Source organism: Melanerpes formicivorus, unplaced genomic scaffold (genome assembly GCF_026170545.1).
Source record: "Melanerpes formicivorus ecotype bairdi unplaced genomic scaffold, bMelFor1.0.p_v2 SCAF_20, whole genome shotgun sequence".
Classification (NCBI taxonomy): Eukaryota; Metazoa; Chordata; class Aves; order Piciformes; family Picidae; genus Melanerpes; species Melanerpes formicivorus.
The window spans coordinates 9569374-9590073 of record NW_027142372.1 but is presented as its reverse complement, the minus strand read 5'-3'; the positions used below and the strand labels follow the sequence as shown (position 1 = coordinate 9590073).

General features: G+C 49.1%; 1 protein-coding gene across 1 annotated transcript in view; it reads left to right on the top strand.

The window, feature by feature from the left end:
* Positions 1-20700, top strand: part of SPG7 (SPG7 matrix AAA peptidase subunit, paraplegin) — a 39449-nt gene that overhangs the window by 3340 nt on the left and 15409 nt on the right. Inside the window, exons 4-9 of the mRNA XM_068150748.1 lie at positions 6089-6336; positions 7496-7635; positions 10863-10965; positions 12837-12962; positions 13272-13434; positions 14139-14312. Of these exons, the coding sequence (XP_068006849.1) occupies positions 6089-6336; positions 7496-7635; positions 10863-10965; positions 12837-12962; positions 13272-13434; positions 14139-14312 (954 nt within the window). The remainder of the gene's footprint in view (positions 1-6088; positions 6337-7495; positions 7636-10862; positions 10966-12836; positions 12963-13271; positions 13435-14138; positions 14313-20700) is intronic.

Sequence of the window (20700 nt, the reverse complement as noted above, 5' to 3'; positions counted from 1 at the left end):
GTTGTAGATCATTTTGTCTTAGTAAACCTAAAGAGTTGAGTTTGACTTCATAACTGGATCCTGGTTCTCTTCTTAATTTATTTACCTTTGCACTGGATGCATCTCTGCTTCTAGTGATTTACAGAGCTCAAAGTTTAAAACCAGATTGATTAAAGAGTTCTTAGCTGAGTTACTAGTGGCACTTGCTCGGAACTCTTGGGCTTTTTGAGTCACTTGTCCTAGGTGCTGGTTTTTCCACCTCTTGCACTGCCTAAGCTGTGGGCATCCCGCTATATGGGACTCTTGTTAAAGTGAGGACCTGGTCAACAGTGGCTGAAGATGAGCCAGCATGTGCCCAGGTAGCCAAAAAGGCCAACAGTGTCCTGGCTTGGATCAGTGATACTGTGGCCAGCAGGACCAGGACAGGGATTATTCCCCTGTACTCAGCACTGGTGAGGCCACACCCTGAGTACTGGATTGAACTGTGGACCTCTCACTTCTAGAAGGACATTAAAGTGCTGGAGCAGGGCCAGAGAAGGATGAGGAAGCTGGTGAAGAGCATGAGTCTTGTGAGGAGCAGCTGTGTGAACTGCAGTTGTTCATCCTGGAGCAAAGGAGACTCAGGGGACACCTTCTGGCTCTCTGCAACTCCTTGAGAGGAGGTTGGAGCCAGGTGGGCATTTGTCTCTTCTCCCAGGGATCAAGCTGACAGGGTGAGAGGAAATGGCCTCAAGTTGCTCCAGGTTGGACATTAGAAGAAGCTACTTCACTGAAAGGGTTCTCAAACCCTGGGAGAGGCTCCCCAGGAAAGTGGTTGAAGGCCCATCCCTGGAGGTTTTTCACGAGGCAGAAACGTGGTGCCAAGGGACCAGGCTTGGCAGAGTTACTTAACGGTTGGACTTGATCAACTTAAAGGTCTTTCTCCAACCATGCTGTGTCTGTGATTGCTTTGCCTGCTTGATCCTTTCCATGGGGTTGAGGTCTGCAGTAGGATGTGGGTGCAGGTGTCACAGAGTCTTTGTTGAGGGGGTCAGAGCTTAGAGGTTGGTGCCCTTGGTGCTTGCGAGACCACACAGGGTGACCGAGCACAGCGCCTCGCAAGCGCCGTGGCTGTTAAAAATCAGCAAACAGTAACATGCTGCATTCAGTGGCCTCCTTTCTCCCCTGATTAATGGATAGCTTGGCTTTGGGAGGTGGAACGCTGCCCTGTGTCCCCAGGAGAATCCTTCTCTCTGCAGTAATTATTAAAGAGAACTCTTCAAACTGTCACTGCAGCCCTTGCGAGCGTTTAAGCGGAGAGTTCAGGCGTGGGGTTAATGGCAAATCATTGCTTCACACAGGCTTGTTGAGACCCAAGAGCTGGCAGCCTTCCCACAGCTGCTGCTTGCAAGTGTCACATCCAGGGACTGGTTCTCATTTACTGAATGTTGGGGGTTGGCTTATGGTGCAGCATGGTGGTTGTGCTGTGAAGGCATAAGGTTAGAAATAAATTGATGTTGTCCTTAAATGCAGAGGGGAGAAAAGCTTTGTGTTGCCTTTGAGCTTTCTAGAAACCAGGGCTTTGCCTGCAGTTACTCAGCTGTAGGTTAAAGGTCCCAGATAATACTGCCCTAGAAACTGGAATTTCTACAAACTGGAGAATTGGTGTCAGGATATCCAGTGGCCAGCTTTTACCCTGTGATAATCTTCCCTTACATGCTCTAGAACATTCTGTATTCATCTTCACATAGAAATCTAATACCAAAAAAAATGCTGTAGTTGACTCTGACATCTCCCCAGAACTTACATAGTGGTAGATGGACTGTCTTCCTGTTGTTGCTTGCTCCTTCTCTGCTCCTTCTCTGCTCCTTCTCTGCTCCTTCTCTGCTCCTTCTCTGCTCCTTCTCTGCTCCTTCTCTGCTCCTTCTCTGCTCCTTCTCTGCTCCTTCTCTGCTCCTTCTCTGCTCCTTCTCTGCTCCTTCTCTGCTCCTTCTCTGCTCCTTCTCTGCTCCTTCTCTGCTCCTTCTCTGCTCCTTCTCTGCTCCTTCTCTGCTCCTTCTCTGCTCCTTCTCTGCTCCTTCTCTGCTCCTTCTCCTTTTCAGGGTACTGCCCACAATAAGACCACTATTATGCCATATTTTAATTTTCTTTAACAAGACCATAGTGGAGGTCATCCTGCAGCTCTGTGATAAATTACTTTGTTCTAACATAGCTGGATCTAGCAGATAACACAGAAGTGAGGAGATGGCGTTGCTGAACAAAGTGTCTGGGGTGGACTCAGTGTCTGGGCTTGTCACTGCTCTTTGAAATGCTGACCTTATCTGAGAAGCTGCTTTGTTTCCATTTGGGAGCAAGCTTTTCCTCTTAAATGTGGAGCAGAGCTGGGAAATGAGTGAAAAATGATGCTGCAGAGCTGAAGGACAGAGTACTTTTTTTAGCAGCTGGCTGGGTCATGTGTTTGTCCCTAGGTTTGGTTGCAGTGTGTGTAGGGTCTAATTGGTGGCTGGTGATAAATGCAAGTGTCAGAACACTCATTGGGAATTTGCAGCTAAATCAGATCTGGGCTGCAGCAGGCAGAGGCAGTGGTAGGCCAGGGCTGCAGAATTCATTGATTTCTGGGTGTGGATCAGGATTTATGTATGCCATGTGCATGGGAAATTGTATATCCAGAACAAGGGCTAAATTATGTAACAAGAACACCCACATCTGACTGGGAAGAGGAGGAGAAGTTTGTTGTCATCTTGACAGCTCAAACACCTGCTAGCATCGAGACTGCTCTGTGCTGTGGCAGTCCTCTGCAGGCCACAGAACTGTAAATTTGCTTCTGTAGCACAAATCCCTGAATCCCAGTATGGGGAGGTCTGGAAGGAGCCTCTGGAGGTCATCCAGCCCAACCACTCTGCTAAAGCAGGGGCACTCACAAGAGGTTGCCCAGGATCCCAATGTCCAGGCAGGTTTGGAATGTCAGAGTGGCTGGAGAGTGGCCAAGTAGAGAGGGACCTGGGGGTGCTGGTCAATGGTAGGCTGAACATGAGCCTGCAGTGTGCCCAGGCAGCCAAGAGGGCCAATGGCATCCTGGCCTGCAATAGGAACAGTGTGGCCAGCAGGAGCAGGGAGGTCATTCTGCCCCTCTACACTGCACTGGTTAGGCCACACCTTGAGTCCTGTGTCCAGTTCTGGGCTCCTCAGTTTAGGAAGGAGGTTGTCTTGCTGGAACATGTCCAGAGAAGGGCAACAAAGTTGGTGAGGGGCTTGGAGCACAGCCCTGTGAGGAGAGGCTGAGGGAGCTGGGGTTGCTTAGCCTGGAGAAGAGGAGACTCAGGGGTGACCTTATTGCTCTCTACAACTACCTGAAGGGAGGTTGTAGCCAGGTGGGGGTTGGTCTCTTCTCCCAGGCAACCAGCACCAGAACAAGAGGACACAGTCTCAGGCTGTGCCAGGGGAGGTTTAAGCTGGATGTTAGGAGGAAGTTCTACACAGAGAGAGTGATTGCCCATTGGAATGGGCTGCCTGGGGAGGTGGTGGAGTCACCATCACTGGAGGTGTTCAGGAGGAGACTTGATGGGGTGCTTGGTGCCATGGGTTAGTTGATTAGGTGGGTTGGATTGGTTGATGGGTTGGACACGATGATCTTGAAGGTCTCTTCCAACCTGGTCTATTCTATTCTCCAGAAAAGGAGACTGCGCAACCTCTTGGGCAGCCTGCTTCAGGGCTCCAGCACCCTCACAGGAGGGAGATAAAGAGTCTGAAAAAAATGTGGTGGCAAATGCTTGAACTGAACCAAACCAAACCACCCCTTTCTCTTATGTCATCATCAGTAGAGGGTGGAGGAAAGCACAACCAGTATGGGAATCCCTCCTTGATGCTGATCCTTAATGTAGACAAGTTAAACATCAGGTTAGCTGTGTAGCTTGGGGGAAAATCACTTTGGTTTTGTTCAGACATGGATCTTGTTGCAGTGATTCATAAGCACAGGGAAGCTGCACCTCATGTCTCTTGTGCTGATTCAGAGTCACTGCAACTGCTGGCATTTTCCTGGGGAGGAGAAGCACTGCTGCTCTTAGGCCAGCAGATCAGGAACTTGCCAGGATGCAATTATCTCTTGTAACACTGGGCTGTGGGATTTACCAGTGGCACTATGACTGGTTTTGCTTGCTCTTTAATACTTTCCAGTGGATGTATTAGCAACAGTGATGTGGAAGCATTGCTTTGGCCTTCAGTACTTTAAGGGGCTGATAGGAAAGATGAGGACAAACTTTTGAGCAGGGCCTGTTGTGACAGGCCAAGGGGTGATGGGTTTGAACTAAAAGAGGGAGATTTGGAGTGGATAGAAGGGAGAAATTTTTGACACTGAGGGTGCTGTGACACTGTCCCACGTTACCCAAAGAGGTAGGAGATGCTCTGTCCCTGGAACCATTCCAGTTCAGGTTGTCTGGGATTCTGAGCAACCTGCTCTAGCTGTGCATGTCCCTGCTGACTGCACAGGGGTTGGACTAAATGAGTTTTAAAGGTCCCTTCCAGCCCAACTCAGTCTGATTCTATGATAATCATTTGTGAAGTTGAGTTTTAGCAACTTTGGCTTTGTTTGGCCTGTATCTATGTTAGGCTGGACAAGAAAGATAACCTCTCATTTTGGAGCAGAATGACACTGGATGGGATCGTAATGGTTGTAGTGGAGTCATCATTTGAAGTCTCTTGGACCAAGATCTGTTGATCAGAGCTCTCCAGACTATGTCTGGGGTTGCTGTCAGCCTTTGTACACAATCCATAACTTGTGGAAGTGAGAAGCTTTCTTCAGCTCACCCATGTTCCAGTTCCTCCAATCACTGAAGCAGCAATTAAAGGAAAAGTGATTATCCTACATCATGAGTACACAGTGCCTCACTACCTGGCTTTAGGGGCACTGGGGACCAGCTGAATATAGCTGTAATCAGAATTCTGCTGGCTGAGAGGGTGCAGAATGTGTCTCCTTGCAGGCAACTATTAAGTTTAGATGCCTGTGCTTTCATAACCAGGCTGGTGCTGTTGCACGTGTACAGCCCAGGCTCTGTGGTCTGACAGCTGAGGAGCCAGAAAGGTCTGGGAAAGTCACACAGTCCAAAACACTGACTCAGTTGCATAACCTTGGACAAGTCACACAACCTCCTTTGTGAGCCAAGCCAGCAAACTGCCTGTGCAGTGTGATTTAGGTACTGCCTCTGAGTCCGGTCCTTCAGGAGAAACCAAACATGCAACAGCAAAAAAAGGCCCCCAAAAGCTACCAGTGTGTTACTCTTTGCTTTCATAGTATCATAGTATCATTCAGGGTTGGAAGGGACCACAAGGATCATCTAGTTCCAACCCCCCTGCCATGGGCAGGGACACCCCACACTAGATCAGGCTGGCCAGAGCCTCATCCAGCCTGGGCTTAAACACCTCCAGGGATGGGGCCTCAATCACCTCCCTGGACAACCCATTCCAGGGTTTCACCACTCTCATGGGGAAGAACCTCCTCCTCACATCTAGCCTGAATCTCCTCACCTCCAGCTTCATTCCATTCCCCCTAGTCCTATCACTACCTGAGATCCTGAGAAGTCCTTCCCCAGCCTTCCTGTAGGCCCCCTTCAGATACTGGAAGGCCACAATTAGGTCACCTCGGAGTCTTCTCTTCTGCAGACTGAACAGCCCCAACTCCTTCAGTCTGTGCTCATAGGAGAGGTGCTCCAGCCCTCTGATCATCCTTGTGGCCCTTCTCTGGACACCTTCCAGCACCTCCACATCCCCCTTGTAATAGGGGCTCCAGAACTGGACACAGTACTCCAGGTGGGGTCTCACCAGGGCTGAGTAGAGGGGGAGGATCACCTCCCTCGACCTGCTGGCCACACTTCTCCTGATGCAGCCCAGGATCTGATTGGCTTTGCGGGCTGCAAGTGCATACTGAGAGCTCATGTTGAGCTTCTCATCCACCAGCACCCCCAAGTCTCTCTCCCCAGGGCTGCTTTCCAGCCAGTCCCTGCCCAGCCTGGATTTGTGCCTGGGATTGCCTCCACCCAGATGCCAACCTGATTGATTCTATGATTCTATGATTCAATTGTGCCCTCTCCACAATGTCATGCTCATATCTTCTTTTTTTCCCCCCTGTTTCCTGCAGAGGAAGAGAAACGCAGGAGGGAGAACCAGATGCATCTGGAGCGCTTGCGGGCACTGCTCATCGTGACTTGCATAGTGCTGATGTTTCGCTTCATGGTTGGTGACAACAGAGAAGGGACCAGCATCTCCTGGAACTACTTCCTGAACGAGATGCTGGCCAAGGGGGAGGTTCAGAGAATCGAAGTGGTGCCCGAGAGTGATATTGTGGAAATCTACCTGCACCCTGGAGGAAGTCCTCATGGACAAGTTGTGAGTGGCAGTGCACCTTGGGATGTCTGAGCCAAGGATAACCTGGGGGAGAGAATTGAATGAATGTATGTATATAGGCATAGAGAAACAGAATGGGCTGGGTTGGAAAGGACCTCTAAAGGTCATCTAGGCCATCCCCCTCTGCAGTAAGCAGGAGCATCCTCAACTGGATCAGGTTGCCCAGAGTGCTGTCAAGCCTCCTCTTGAATATCTCCAGGGATGAGGCTTCAGCTACCTCCCTGGGCAACCTGTTCTAGTGTTCCACCACCCTCATGGTAAGGAACCTGCTCCTAACACCCAAGTAAAACTCTAGCTGGTAAATTTGCTCTTTGAATTTCTTGTATTTTGAAGTTTAGGGAACTTCTGGTGCTTGGAAGGTTAGACTTTTAGTTTCAATGGGAATAATAATAATGGCCTGGAAGAACATCTTGTGTTATGTCTAAAAAGCAGGGGAAATTCTATAGGTTTTTTCCTACTAGCTCAGTCTGGTGTGTGAGAAGGTGTGCAGAAGGTTGTAAACTCTTACTGCCAGGCCTTGTTTCAAAAATGTTTTGCTGTTTGGTTTTAATGTTGAGTTTTCTCTCAAGCTGTCAGACTTCCTTCCTGAATCTTCCAAAATGGAAACACAGCAAAGTTTTATCACATGCTTACTTCCAGGAGTTGCCACTCAGAGTCATTACAAACTGGCTTGAGAGGTTAAAATCCTCTTCTTGGATTCATTCCATTTTGTTCAGTGATTTATGATCCATTTGCAGACTGCTGGATGAAGTTAATTTCTGGTGGACACAGAAACAAGGAAGGATAAGTCGCCTCCTTCCCATGATGTATTTGTACTTATATAGTACAAAATGTTGTCTGAGCCCACAGTGTCAGTAAAACTAGGTTTATAAAACTCCATCCTTCAGCTTCCATGCAAAGTTGTTTCACCTCCTTGTTTCTGGAGAGCTGAGTCTTGGTTCTTGGCTTTTAGGCTTAGAGCTGTCCCTGAGTTCTTTGGAGCCCTGGTGTCAGTTATCTGCTCCTGAGTTCAGCAGTGCAGCATCAAAGGCTGTAACATCAGGTTAACTTTTATCTGACTTGCCCATGTTGTGTGCTTCTGCTCTTTGCTCTGTCCTTATCCTGCAATGCTTATGTGCTGCTTTTGATTTCCTGTCCCCAGAATGTCACCCTGTTGTACACAATGAGGGTGGCAAACATTGACAAGTTTGAAGAGAAGCTGAGAGCTGCGGAGGATGAGCTGAATATTGATGAGAGAGAGAGAATCCCTGTTTCCTACAAGCATCCTGGCTTTTATGGAAAGTATGATACAGTTTTATGCTTACTCTTAGAATCATAGAAGCATTTTGGTTAGAAGAGACCTTTAGGATCATCAAGTCCAGCTGTTAACCCAGCACTGCCAGGTCACCACCAAACCATGTCCCTCAGCACCACATTTCCACAGACTTGAAACCTCTCTGTGAGTGGAGACTCTACCACTGCCTTGAGCAGCCTGGTCCTGAGCTTAACAACTCTTTCAGGGAAGAAGTTGTTCTTCATGTCCAGCCTAAACCTCCCCTGGCACAATTTGAGGTTGTTTCCTCTTGTCCTATTGTTATTTGGAAGCAGAGACTGACCTCCACCTGGTGCCAAACTCCTTTCAGGGAGTTGCAGGGAGATATAGAGTCTCCCCAAGTGAACATTTATCACTTGGACAGGAAAGTCACTTTCAACTAAGTTGTTGTATAGATATAGAACAAAGAAGTGGCCTCAGTTTTGGAGCACTCACCCTTCCTTTCAGAAATAGGCATGGTGTAGATGTACCTTAACCTTTTGAAAGTGAGGGTCCCGAGGAGGTGTCTGGAACTGCAGCATCCAGCAAAGCAGAATGTTTCAGGTCAGTTTCAGCAAGCCTGAGGAAAGTCTGAGCACTAAGCACTTCTTGTCCTTCTAATCAATTGAGTGTGGGAGAAATCCTGACTCAACAAGTAGTGTTACAGCCTGCTCTGTGGAGAGTGCTGGTGGTGCAGTGAGCCTTTCCCTGTTCAAATGCCTGGAGGAAGGTCTGTGGTGGTGGTGGTTCAGGCTGTAAAAATAAACACCTAGGTTTGGCCTGGTTCTCCAATAGCTGTAGATCAGAGGGGAGCCCACACTGGTGCTTGCTCCAGCTGCAAGCCACATACTGAGCAGAGCAGCTTTGATGCTGGTGCACAAAAATCTCAGTGAGGAGTACTTTTGCTAAACTTACAGCCCTGTTCTGTTATGTGGAACCAAGAGCTCTGGTTTTAAAACCTCAGATTCTGAAATAAGCTCTCATGAGTGAGAGGAGAGGAGGGAAGATCTGACAAAGGGTTGCAGAGCACTGGCTGGACTTGACTGACTTCTGTGCTCTCATCTGTGTTGGTGGCTTGTGGTCACTGCTGATGAGAAGGTTATTTGCCCTGCTGTTAAGGACAGGATTTATGGGGTCCAACTTACAGAGCTGACTTGTGGAGCTCACTCACTGGGCTGTTGAGCAAGTCCATCAACCGACAGCTGCTATCATCAGCCAAGAGGTCCTGCTTACCTCCTTGTGCACTGTGCAGAGCACATAGTCTGCTTTTAATAGCTCCCAGGCAGCAATATCAGAGAATCACAGACTGATTTGGGCTGGAAGGGACCTTTAAACCTCATCTAGTCCAACTCTGCTGCAGTCAGCAGGGACACCCGCAGCTAGAGCAGGTTGCTCAGAGCCATAAACAACCTGACCTGGAATGGGTCCAGGGATGGGGCATCTCCCACCTCTGGGCATCCTGGGCCAGGGTCTCACCACCTCCAATATAAAAATGTCTCACTTCTATCCAGTCTAAATCTCCCTCTTTTAGTTCAAACCCATCCCCCCTTGTCCTGTCACAACAGGCTCTGCTAAAAGGTCTGTCCTTGGCTTTCTGATCAGCCCCTTTTAAGTCCTGAAGGGCAACAAGAAGATCTCCCTGAAGTCTTATCCAGGCTGCATAACTCCAGCTGTCAGCTGTCCTCACAGCAGAGGTGTTCCAGCCCTCACATAATTTTTGTGGCCTCCTCTGCCCAGCTCCAGCAGGCCCATGTCCTACTCATGCTGAATGAAATGTAAAGCAAATGTCATGTTTGTACTTGTGTGGATACCTGGAATGGATTTTTATCTAGTGAGGTGTCCTCTGAACAACATTTACCTGTCTTCAATACATGGTTTGTATGAAGATGCCTTTAACTGATCATGCAATATGAGACCTTCAGTTGAAACTCAGAACTTGCCAGCTTTTCCAGATCTGTGTGTAACAGGAAGAGTAGATTTAAGAGTTAGCCACCAACACAGGCTGCCTTGCCTGCCCTTGACAAGAGATTATGAGGAGATAATGTAGGGTCTGAAGTCTCTCAGGATGCTTGATGAATGCCTGGAGAATTCAGAGTCTCATGCTGGAGTCTGAACCTGTGAGGTGCACTTGCAACTTGGATTCAGCCTGTTCTGAGACATGGACATTTAAAAGGTGTTTCAGAATTAATCCTGTTTGCATAGCTGACAAACTGAAGGTGACTTTGTTTTGGGTGCTGCCGGGGATCTCTCACCAAGAAAGAACAAATGCAGCTGGGTACATAGCACAGGCTAGTCCCCTTTGCTTCAGTAAATCATCCCTCTGTGAGAGATGGAACACATGTTCTTAATTCAGAGATAAGACACAGAAGTGTGGTGAGACCAGATGACTTCACAGGCATGTGAAGCAGAAGAGGGTCCCACAAATCTCAGCCTTTCATCTGACATTGAAAGCATCCCTTGGTTAGAGCTCACAGGGTATTTGTCCTCAGCAAGTTTGTCTTGTAACTCTGTTAGCCCTGCAGTGTCCTCTCTGCTCCTCATCTGCCTCCTAAAGCTGGTGGTATTGCAAAGGATCTGCAAGTTGATGTTGGTTGCTGTGGCACTTCATGCTGACGTGAAGGGTTTTCTGAGGGACTTGACCAGGGAAAGCCAACCAGACTAGGAGCAGTGTTTTAACAGGAGACCCACGCTGGGATGCCTGCCAGAATTAGGGGTGTTGGAATCTCCCTAGTGTTGCTGGACACAGTCTTGTACAGTGAGCTCCCTTTGGAAGCACTGCCAGCCCCACTAGGCTGTGCTCTGGGGGTGATTTGACTGCCTGAAGGTCCTTCTTGTTTTAGAAGTAGCAATGCCTCTGAAGGGGGAGGGGAGGTCAAATTTCTTCCACAGCTGTAAGCAATGTTTGCCAGTGTCCTCTGTTTAACTTTTTTAGGTTATGTAATTGTTGGGGGGGGTGGGGGTGGGGAATGTGGTGTTTATATATATGTAAAAACCCTGTAAAGGTTCCATTTCCTTAGTCATGTCTGCTCCTTGCTGCATTCACAGCCTAAATGTCAGGACCTTTAAAATACTGGAAAAGAATTATCCCAGGACTGTTCGGGTTGGGAAAACCCTTTCAGTTTGAGTCCAGCTGTTAACCTTGCACTGCTAGCTTGAGTAATATCCACCAAGCTGTGGCCAGACACTTCAGTTTGTCCCTGTCTTGCTTTTGTCCTAGTGATATCTTTTCCCTGATAGTGACGCTTATGGCCGTGTCCATGCTGTGGAGCATCTTCCGCCTCATTAGAGTTGCGGGCCGGGCAGGAGGATTCAACGCTTTCGTGAGTATCCCAGACCCTGATGCTGTTTTGCAGCTCTGTGGCTAGTCTTGACTTCTGCTGGCCTCACCTCTGCCCCTTTCCCCAGCAAGGTCAAGGCAGGATGAGAATTAGCCACGGCTGATGGCTCTCCAGTCTTACCACATAGCATCATAGAACTGCTTTGGTTGGAAGAGACTTCCAAGATCATCAAGACCAATTGTTAACCCAGCACTGCCAGATGTCCCTAACCCATGTCCCTCAGCACCACATCTCTGTGGCTTTAAGACTCCTCCAGGGATGGGGATTCCACCACCTCTGGGGGCATCCTGTTCCAGAGCTTAATGACTCTTTCAGGGAAGAAATTGCTCCTTGTGTCCAACCGAAAGCCTCCCCTTCTCATCCTGTCGCCTGTTCCAAGGGAGAAGACTGACCCCCACATGGCTTCGACTCCTAATTTCAGGGAGTTGTAGAGAGCCAGAAGGTCTCCCCTCACCTTCCTTTTCTCCAGGGTGAACAACCCCAGTTCCCTCAGCTGCTCCTCGCAAGATCTGTGCTTTGGACCCTTTACCATCTTGCATTTTTTGCTGTCTTGGGGGGCAGCCAAGGCCCTCTCTCTCCGCGGTGGCAGGAAGGGCTGAGCTGGGAGAAGCTGCTGGCCAGTTTGCTGGGCTGTGTTCAAAGCCTGTTAATGTGTTGCAGCTGCAGATGGTGTTTTTTGCTGGGTGCTGCCAATGTGCCTCCCGTACAGCCAGGAACTGCTGCTTTCTGCAGAATGAGTTCTCAATTTATAAAATATGGTTTGATTCTGGGTTTCATTATGTGTTGGCCTGTCCTGCTCCAGCCACATGCCTCACTTGCAACATCAGTCCAATCAAATCTCCTCCTCCCCAATCCCAGCCTTGCCTGGATCAGCTGATGGAAGTGTAGAAATCAGCCTGGGGTGACTACTGTTGACCGCAGGGATTTGGGGATGCAAACAGGGTGAATTCAGTCCCTTGTTAGATTTCCCTCTCAGTCTTCTCTGCAGTTCTCTTCTGGCTTTGGGATTCTCTTTACACAAAGGGATGCAGCTGTTCAGAGGAGACTATTTTAAAGTGGTGAATAATGGGGGCCTTGAGGACAAGCTTCTGTCTTTGCCTAAGTGGGGACAGCTAGGCTCTGCCTGTTTAACCCTTCACTTGTAGAAGCTGCTGTTTCTCAGGCCTGAGAAGCTGTGAACTTGCTTCTCCAAAAAAAAAAACCACCAAAGGGCAATTTCTTACTAGCTGTTTTCAGTAGAACATGATGAGCAGCTACAAGTAGGACATCTAAAGGCTTGTTTTGACTGTCACTGTGGTTTAACACACACTGGAAGACTGAAATCTGGTGTCTGGTGAATTTGAGAGCCTATGGTTCTCTCCCAGGTTGTTGCAGAAGAACCCAGCAGCAGACAATGTCTGTTTAAATGCATTTACAAGATACTACTGGTCATTATCTACCACTGGCAAGAGGTATTCCTTAAAACTAGAGCTATCCCATCTGCATTGAGGATCAGATTGTTTAGAAATCCCAAATAAAAGGGCGTTGGTGAGGGGAGTTCTGCTCATTGTTAAGTATTCCTGCCCTGGTCTACATGGAGTTTGAGCTAGACTGTGTTGAAACTAATTGTGCAGCTTTATTCTCTCTCTTCCCAGTGTGGATAAGTAAAGCTTGAGTCAATCTGTCTGGGAAGTGTTTCCCAAAGCAAAAGTTGGTGAAACACCAATGTGTTGGTAGCCATGTTAGTGTCGTTTGTTAGGGGCATCTCATACCTGTGCTGTGCCATCCCCCAAAGTATGTTCAACAGCCTGTCCCAGAGTGTTGCCTTGTCCAGAGTCAGAGCTTCCCTTCACTGCTTGTGCTGCCTCCCACAGAACCAGCTGAAAATGGCTCGTTTCACCATCGTGGATGGGAAGTCTGGGAAAGGGATTGGCTTCAAGGATGTAGCAGGAATGCACGAGGCAAAAATGGAAGTCAAAGAATTTGTGGACTATTTAAAGGTATGTCAAAGGAGAACAAAAGAAGTGCTTGCTGCCTGTCTCCTGGGAGAGAGCTGGCTGACCTGAAGAGGGAGGGTATGTTCTTCTGATCATCCTTTGTGATACTGAGCTGTGTAAATAAGCTGAGAGCTTTTTATGCTGTGGCCAGCATGACTCAAATCTCTTTCCAGTTCCACAACAGCATTAGCAGCAGCTCAGAATGGGAAACGCTCAGGCCAAAAGCAGTATGGGAAAGCTGAGGGAGGCCATTTGCTTGTGCAGATGCCTTATGCAAGCTGTGGCTGTGACAGAGCTGTGTTGTCCTTGCAGAACCCTGAACGCTACCTTCAGCTTGGGGCCAAAGTGCCCAAGGGTGCCTTGTTACTCGGACCACCGGGCTGCGGAAAGACGTTGCTGGCCAAGGCTGTGGCTACGGAAGCCCAAGTGCCCTTTTTGGCCATGGCAGGCTCTGAGTTTGTGGAGGTGATAGGAGGTAAGCTGCTGAGGAGGAAGGCTGTGGTGCTTGCTTAGTCTGTGGTGGAGTTGGAGGGTGCTGGCTGCCCCTGTTTTGTAAAGGAGAGGTTTGGCCTGTCTGTATGGGCAGGATGAGTTGGGTACTTCTACTGGAAATAAAAGGGTTTCAGTGTTAGAGAGCACTTAATTATGTAGTATCTGAAGTGCATGCCCTCTGAATTGCTAGCTGCTTCTTTCTGACAGCGTGCAGCCATGCTTCTTCACCTGAAAGCATTATCTCCAGCTTCCCTGTACCTATTATTAGAGCCATTGACTGAGGCTTCCTTCCTGAGAGTGCCAATGGATTTTCTGCTGCTCCCTGCTGCTGGGGAAAGGATGGCCTCTCTGTGCCTTGGGATTTCCATCTTCCTCCTTTTTTCTTCCCTCCTGGGTCTCTTGAGACCCAACAAGGATCAGTGTGCAGGAAAATGCTGAATATTTCTGCTTCTGACCTGTGGAGGGAAGAGGAGTTCATGTTGGGAGCCGGGAGTGGAGCAGCTGCAGGAGAAGGGGTGTCTAAAGGCTAAACACAAGCTCTGTGCCTAGTTCTTTGTGCTGGGAGCCTTGAGAGAGGAAATGTCTCACCCTGGGGGTTTGCCCAGCAGCAGGTGCCTGGCTGGGAGGCAGTCATGCCATTCTCTAACAGCTTGAGCTGTGAGGTTGGTTTCTTCTCTCGCTGCGCAGGTCTGGGGGCCGCCCGTGTCCGCAGCCTGTTCCGGGAGGCGCAGGCTCGCGCCCCCTGCATCGTCTACATCGACGAGATCGATGCCGTGGGCAAGAAGCGCTCCACCAACGTCTCTGGCTTTGCCAACGCTGAGGAGGAGCAGACCCTCAACCAGCTGCTGGTGGAGATGGATGGTCAGTATTTCTCTCTGCCTCTCAGCAGTTGGGCCCTTGTCAGATCCAAGCCTGTATGCCTTCACAGAATCGACCAGGTTGGATGAGACCAAGATCATGAAGGCCAACCAATCACCCAACCCTAACTAATCAACTAGACCATGGCACTAAGTGCCTCATCTAGTCTTTTCTTAAACACTTCCAGGGATGTTGACCCCACCACCTCCCTGGGCAGCCCATTCTTCTTGCCCTTTGCCAGGCCTTTTTAGCATTCTCTTCTCACTGAGGTAATGATCACTGCACTGACACACATCTCATTCCTCTCTTCCCTGGGTTGAGGCTGGCTTGAACTTCACAGCCTCTTCAGCACTAAGCCCAGAACAACAGCTTGGTTGTGTTCTTGCTAACACACCATCTGTATGACAGATAGCAACTGTGGTTTGGACTGCTGCATAGTGGAAGGGCTGTGGCTCTTCAAATCAGGATTTTTCCAGTGTGGACACCAGCAAGACGTTGGCTGGCCTTGCCCTGCTTTCAGAGGTCACTTGAAGTGGGTCCTCTCTCTGTTCTTTCTCCTCCTCACCAGCTGCTGCACTGAGTACAGAGGAAAAGCAGCACCAGCTGCTGTTCAGCACAGCATTGTGGAAGTTTTGTGTCCAGTACTTGTTTCGTGCTGACCCAGGTTTTCCTGCAGAACCATTAGGGATCCCCTTAAGGACCAGCCCAAGCCATGTACCCCATCTTTAGGCCCTGATTCTGAAGACACTGTAGCATATCTCTCTTCATCTGTCCCTTAATTAGGCAGGACTGTTCCAGAGCTGCTTTGCTGTGAGGGTGCTGGAGCCCTGGAGCAGGCTGCCCCAAGAGGTTGTGGAGTCTCCTCCTCTGGAGAGATTCCAAACATACCTGGACATTGTGATCCTGGGCAACCTGCTTTGGGTAACCCTGCTTTAGCAGGGGGTTGGACTAGGTGATCTCCAGGGGTCCCTTCCAACAGGCACTATGCTGGGTTTTTATCAGTCACTGGGCTGAAGACAGAGCTCTGGTGAAGCTGTGGAGATGACCAGTTTGAACTCTAGCCATTTATATCAGCTTTTAAGGGTTTGGGGTTAAATCTAGTAAATGTTAAAACCCTGAAGCCAGCTGGTTTGTGATTGTGCAGAAGACCCTGACTCAGAAGAGGGCATAGTGTCACATCCACATGAACATCTACCTACTGATAAAATTAACAGCAAATGGGCATTTGAGATCACAGCTGGCAGAGGGCAGCAACCCCAGAGACTCTTACTCTAGCAAATGGCTTCACTTCAGGAGTGTGTTGTCCCCCTGGCAATTGGAGAAGAGTTATTTACAGTACTAGGGGAGCAGAAGAAAATTAATTGGTGGCAAGGGCAGTGCTGTCTGTAGAGGGTAACATCTAGGTCCAGGCCATTAAATGTTGTTGGACACTTGCTGTATTCCATCTAAGACAGGTAGTGGTTGAAAGCCTGTTAAGGTTTAAAGTTGAGTTGTCCCAGAGGGACTTAAGCAATGTAATAGATCAACTCTCCCCTCCTTTGACTTCCTCTCATGTTATCTGCCTGGCTGCAGGATCTCTGAGAGAGAAGCTTTGCTAACAAATCCTGCTTTGATGCCACATTTCTGGATGGTTTCTAGCTGTAATTGGCCCTTTCCTTAGACACTTTCACACGCAAAGAATGCCAAAAAGATTGATCCTCTGGTTGTTCTTAATCATAACTCTCAGAGCCTGCAGCACTGCCCCAGCTTGTGATAACTCTGTTGCTAAATCTTATTACTGAGCTGGGTAAGGAATAACTAAGCACCTGTCCATCAGGGAGTGTCTGTCACTGCTGTTTGTGGGCCAGAGCCACCTTTTCCCTTGACTCTGATACTTGCTGTCTCATGTTGTTCATGTGACAAATTCAAAGCAATCCTGCACTGGAAGCATTCCCTTTGCTTCAGACATTGTTAAAGGAGGCAAACCTGCTTTTTAAATGGATGTTTGCAGCCCAATGGGGCTGAAGTAGAACCTGTCCTATGGCTCAGCAGCAAGGCTGCCTTCCTGGCCTACCTACTCTGTCAAGAGGGGTGGACTAGAAGATCTCTAGAAATTCTTTCCATCCCCTATCATTCTGTGATTCTGGGAATTGCTCTGGAGTCAGCCTGTTGGAGGAGAGAAGCTGGGGCTTGTAAAAATGCTTTCAGCAAAGGGTAGATCTTTCTCCACCCTACACACAAGAAGAGCTCTGATTTTGGATCTCTGCCCTTGCTGCAGGAGGAGGAGAAATTGTGAGCAGGAGCACAGCATGGCATAGGGTTCTGCAGTAAGATTCCCTTCAGGCCCCTCTCTGCTTCAGCACCTATTCTGTGAAGGTTTTGAAGGGAAGGAGTGAGCTTTAAGTAGATCCTTATTGACCAGACAGAAATCTAGTTATCAGAGGGAGGTGCTTGGAACACAGAATGCTGCATAAACAGCAGAAATCAGCTTAAACAGGTGTCTGCAGTTCCTTGGGACTAAGGAGAGGCAGCTTGGCCAGGCACATAAATACACTCAGAGTGAATATAACTGTTCACAGCTCTATCTGTAGTAGGTGTCCTTGACAGAGCAGGCCAGCAGGAACACAGAACAGCACTCCTGATGTGACTGGGTTGTTTTTTCCTGATGATAGTAGGGTGAGCTGGCAGAAGCTTAACACTGAATTAACTGGAGGTCCATGGGTCTGTTCAGAGGTATGTGGTCAGTACAATCCATGTCTCTATACTAAAAATAGCTAATTTTCTTTGAGACTCAGTTCAGAAATTAGGATTCAGCTCTGGGACCTGGCCAGGCTGAATCAATGGCCTGACTCCAAAAGAATGAGGTTCAACAAGGCCAAGTCCTGCTTCCTACACTTGGGTCACAACAACCCCATGAAAGCTTCAGGCTTGGGGAAGAAGACCTGGGGGTGTTGGTTGACAGTGGCTGAGGATGAGCCAGCATGTGCCCAGGTGGCCAAAAAGGCCAACAGCATCCTGGCTTGGATCAGCAATAGTGTGGCCAGCAGGAGCAGGGCAGTGACTGTGCCTCTGTACTCAGCACTGGTGAGGCCACACCTTGAGTACTTGGCCCCTCACCCCAAGAAGGACATTGAGGTGCTGGAGCAGGTCCAGAGAAGGACAGTGAAGCTGGTGAAGGGTCTGGAGCACAAACCTTGTGAGGAGCAGCTGAGGGAATTGGGGTTGTTCAGCCTGGAGAAAAGGAGGCTGAGGGGAGACCTTCTGGCTCTCTACAACTCCCTGAAAGGAGGTTGGAGTCAGGTGAGGGTTGGTCTGTTCTCCTAAGGAACAAGCAAAATAGGATGAGGAAATGGCCTCAAGTCATGCCAGGGGAGGTTTGGGTTAGACATGAGGCACAATTTCTTCCCCTTGAGGGTTGTCAGGGCCTTGCCCAGACTGCCCAGGGCAGTGATGGGGTCCCCATAGCTGGAAGAACCCCAGCTGAGGCACATGGTTTAGTGGTGACTTGACAGTGCTGCGTTAAGAGTTGGACTTGGTGATCTCAAAGGTCTTTTCCAACCTGAACAATTCTGTGACTCTGTGAACTCCACTGGAAAGTGAGTTTAGAAGGTAAATATTCTCCTCAGCAGATACTTTGACAGTCCCTTGGTTGCCATGTGCTGCAGGGTTTATTTTTAGTCTAATATTGTCTCTATTTATTCTTGTCTCCTGCAGATCATGTACTGAGGTCCTCATTTTGCTAAGTCCCTTATCAAACACACACTAAAAAAATAGCCCAAGGAGTCTGCATTGTCACTTGGGAGACAGCTGGCAAGGACTGTCAGGTAGTAGAAGGAACATGGACTTAGTGTTGGCTTGTCCCCATCAACAGAGATCTTGGCACACATTCCTGAAGTGTTGTTATCTAACTGAGCCTGTTACCTAAGCAAACACTTCAGTGCTGTGTGCATTGTGGCAAAATAGTTTCCAGGATGATAATTAATAAGGGTTTTTAGGAGGTTAACAGTTCTAGCCAAGCACAAGCAGGGGAGTGGGCTGTGTTTGTAATGAGGAAACCTCAAAATGGAAGGTAAAGAAGTCTGTTTTCACTGCCTCCAGTTCAAATTGATGGTTGGAGTTCTGCAAAGCAGCACCAGAGAGTGGAGTTAACTATTAGTCTGGGGGGGAGAAAAATGTGCACAGAAGTAGATCTGTGAGTCATCAGCAGTGATTGTTGATTTGTGTTCAAATGAGATTACTCAGAAGGTAGAGGAAGAGGGTCAGAGCTACATGGAACCTGTTCTGCAGGCTGGAAGAAGAATGAGGACATGAAGAAAATAACCATTATGCTGAGCTGGATGGGATAAATGGGCAGTCTGCCTCTCAGTAACTCTGGTACACAGGTTTTAGTGCTCTTCATAGAACCTTAAAGGTTGGAAGAGACCTTTGAGATCATTGAGTCCAGTCCTTAACCCATCACTGCCAGGTCACCACTAATCAATGTCTCTCAGCACCACATCTCCATGGCTTTAAAACCCCTCCAGGGATAGGGACTCCTCCACCTTGCCAGGCAGCCTGGGCCAGGGCTTACTGACTCCTTCAGGGAAGAAGTTGTTCCTCATGTCCAACCTAAACCTTTCCTGAGGCAATTTCATCATCCTGTCATTTGTTCCTTGGGAAGAGAGACCAACCCCTACCTGGTTCCAACTTCCTTTCAGAGACTTGTGGAGAGTCAGGAGGTCTCCCATCACCTTCCTTTTTCCTCCAGGGTGAACAGCCCCAGTCCTTCAGCTGCTCCTCAGGTGACTTGTTCTCCAGACCAGCTTCCTTTCTCTTCTGTGGACCTGCTCCTCTGTGTCCTTCTTGGATTGAGGAGCCCCAAACTGAACACAGGCTTCCTACAAGCAACCTTGGTTTCCTTCACTCTGAGGGCTGCCTTTGTGCTGTGGCAGCACAGGGATTTGGGTGGCAGAAGGGGAGGGACAGGAGGGAGCCTGTGTGTACAAAAGCTGCTTTCAAACCCCGAGCGCCGTGTGTGCTCCAGCCTTTGTCAGCACAGGTGCCTGCTTTGAACAGGGAATCTTCTCTCTCAAACCACAGACAAGTGGAAGAGGAATGTGACCCAAATATCTCCTGAATGTGTGTGAGAGCAGCTTGGCAGGACTGGGCTGTGCTTTGTGAATGAAAAGGCAGGATATCCTCTGGGAGCAGCGCTTCGCTTCAGACAAGACCCCTCCCCTGCTCTGTGTGGTGTGACCCTGAGGCTTCCCTCATGAAGGTGGCCCTGTTTCAGTGGCACTGTTCACAGATGATGTCCAAAAAGGCTTCTGAACAAGAAGCTAGAGAAGGGCATAATGCAGTAATGCAGATGAGATGCCTGTCAAAGCAGCATGCTGTGTCAGTGGGGAGCAGAGCACTTGCCAGTTCAAGTGGGCCCTTTTCCCTTTGCTTTTTGAAGTGGCTTCATTTGTAAGCACAGTAGATAAGAAGGTTCTCTTGAGGCTAAATTTTCAGAGCTGTTTTTCGTTGTTGATGTGGCTGAGGTGGTGGTTTTTAGAGTATTCCTTTGGCTTATCTTTGCCTGTAGAAGTTGAAGGCAGGTGATGTTGCAGTGGGGACAGTAACAGGAGCTGGAAGCTGCTGTTGTAGAGCAGTGTCTCACACCACAGGGATGCAGGCTTGAGAGCAAGTAGGGCAGAAGCTGATGTGAGGAGGCTGCTCTCAGTGGTTCTGGGTTTTTTATATTTGTTCTAACAGACCTATTTTAGGAGAGTTCTCCCAGCTGCAGAGCAGATGATGTACTGTGCCATCTAATCCTGCCGTGTGAATGGAGCTGGCTGTCCCTCGAGTGCCTGCCAGGCTCTGCTTATTTATCCCCCTCCCAAGTGCAGTCTGATACCTGCCTGAGGAGCAGCCAGCTTCATCCTCTCCAGGAGCTTATTCAGACAGCATCCTGCAGGGAGGAGGAACCGAGGATTGTGATAGCAGCAGCTGACAGAGCCAGGCCTCTGACTTACCTGTAACCTTAATCTCTCTGCTGAGCTCCTGTGCGCTGACACATTTGGCAGCTCCTCTGCTGGAGCTTGGAGAGAGCTGAAACTCACCCAGCTGACGTGCACAGAGCTGCCTCTCCGCAGCGTGTGACTTGGCAGCCGAGGAAGCACATGGGACTGGCACGTCCCTTCCCTGGGAAGGCTGCTGCTGGGGCTGGTGAAGCTGCTGTAAGCAGGTGACTCATACCCAGGGGCCTGCAGGCACCTGGGGGGATGGAATAAATAAACAGTGTGGTTCGGTGATTCAACACCAGCTCTGGCTCCCCACCCAAGCAGCCTGCCCCTTTCTGCCCTCCTCCAGCTGCCAGTGCTCCAGCTTCCCCAGGAAGCTCTGCCTGCTTTTGAAGCCTTCATACTGCAGCCTGTAAATCCTGACACTA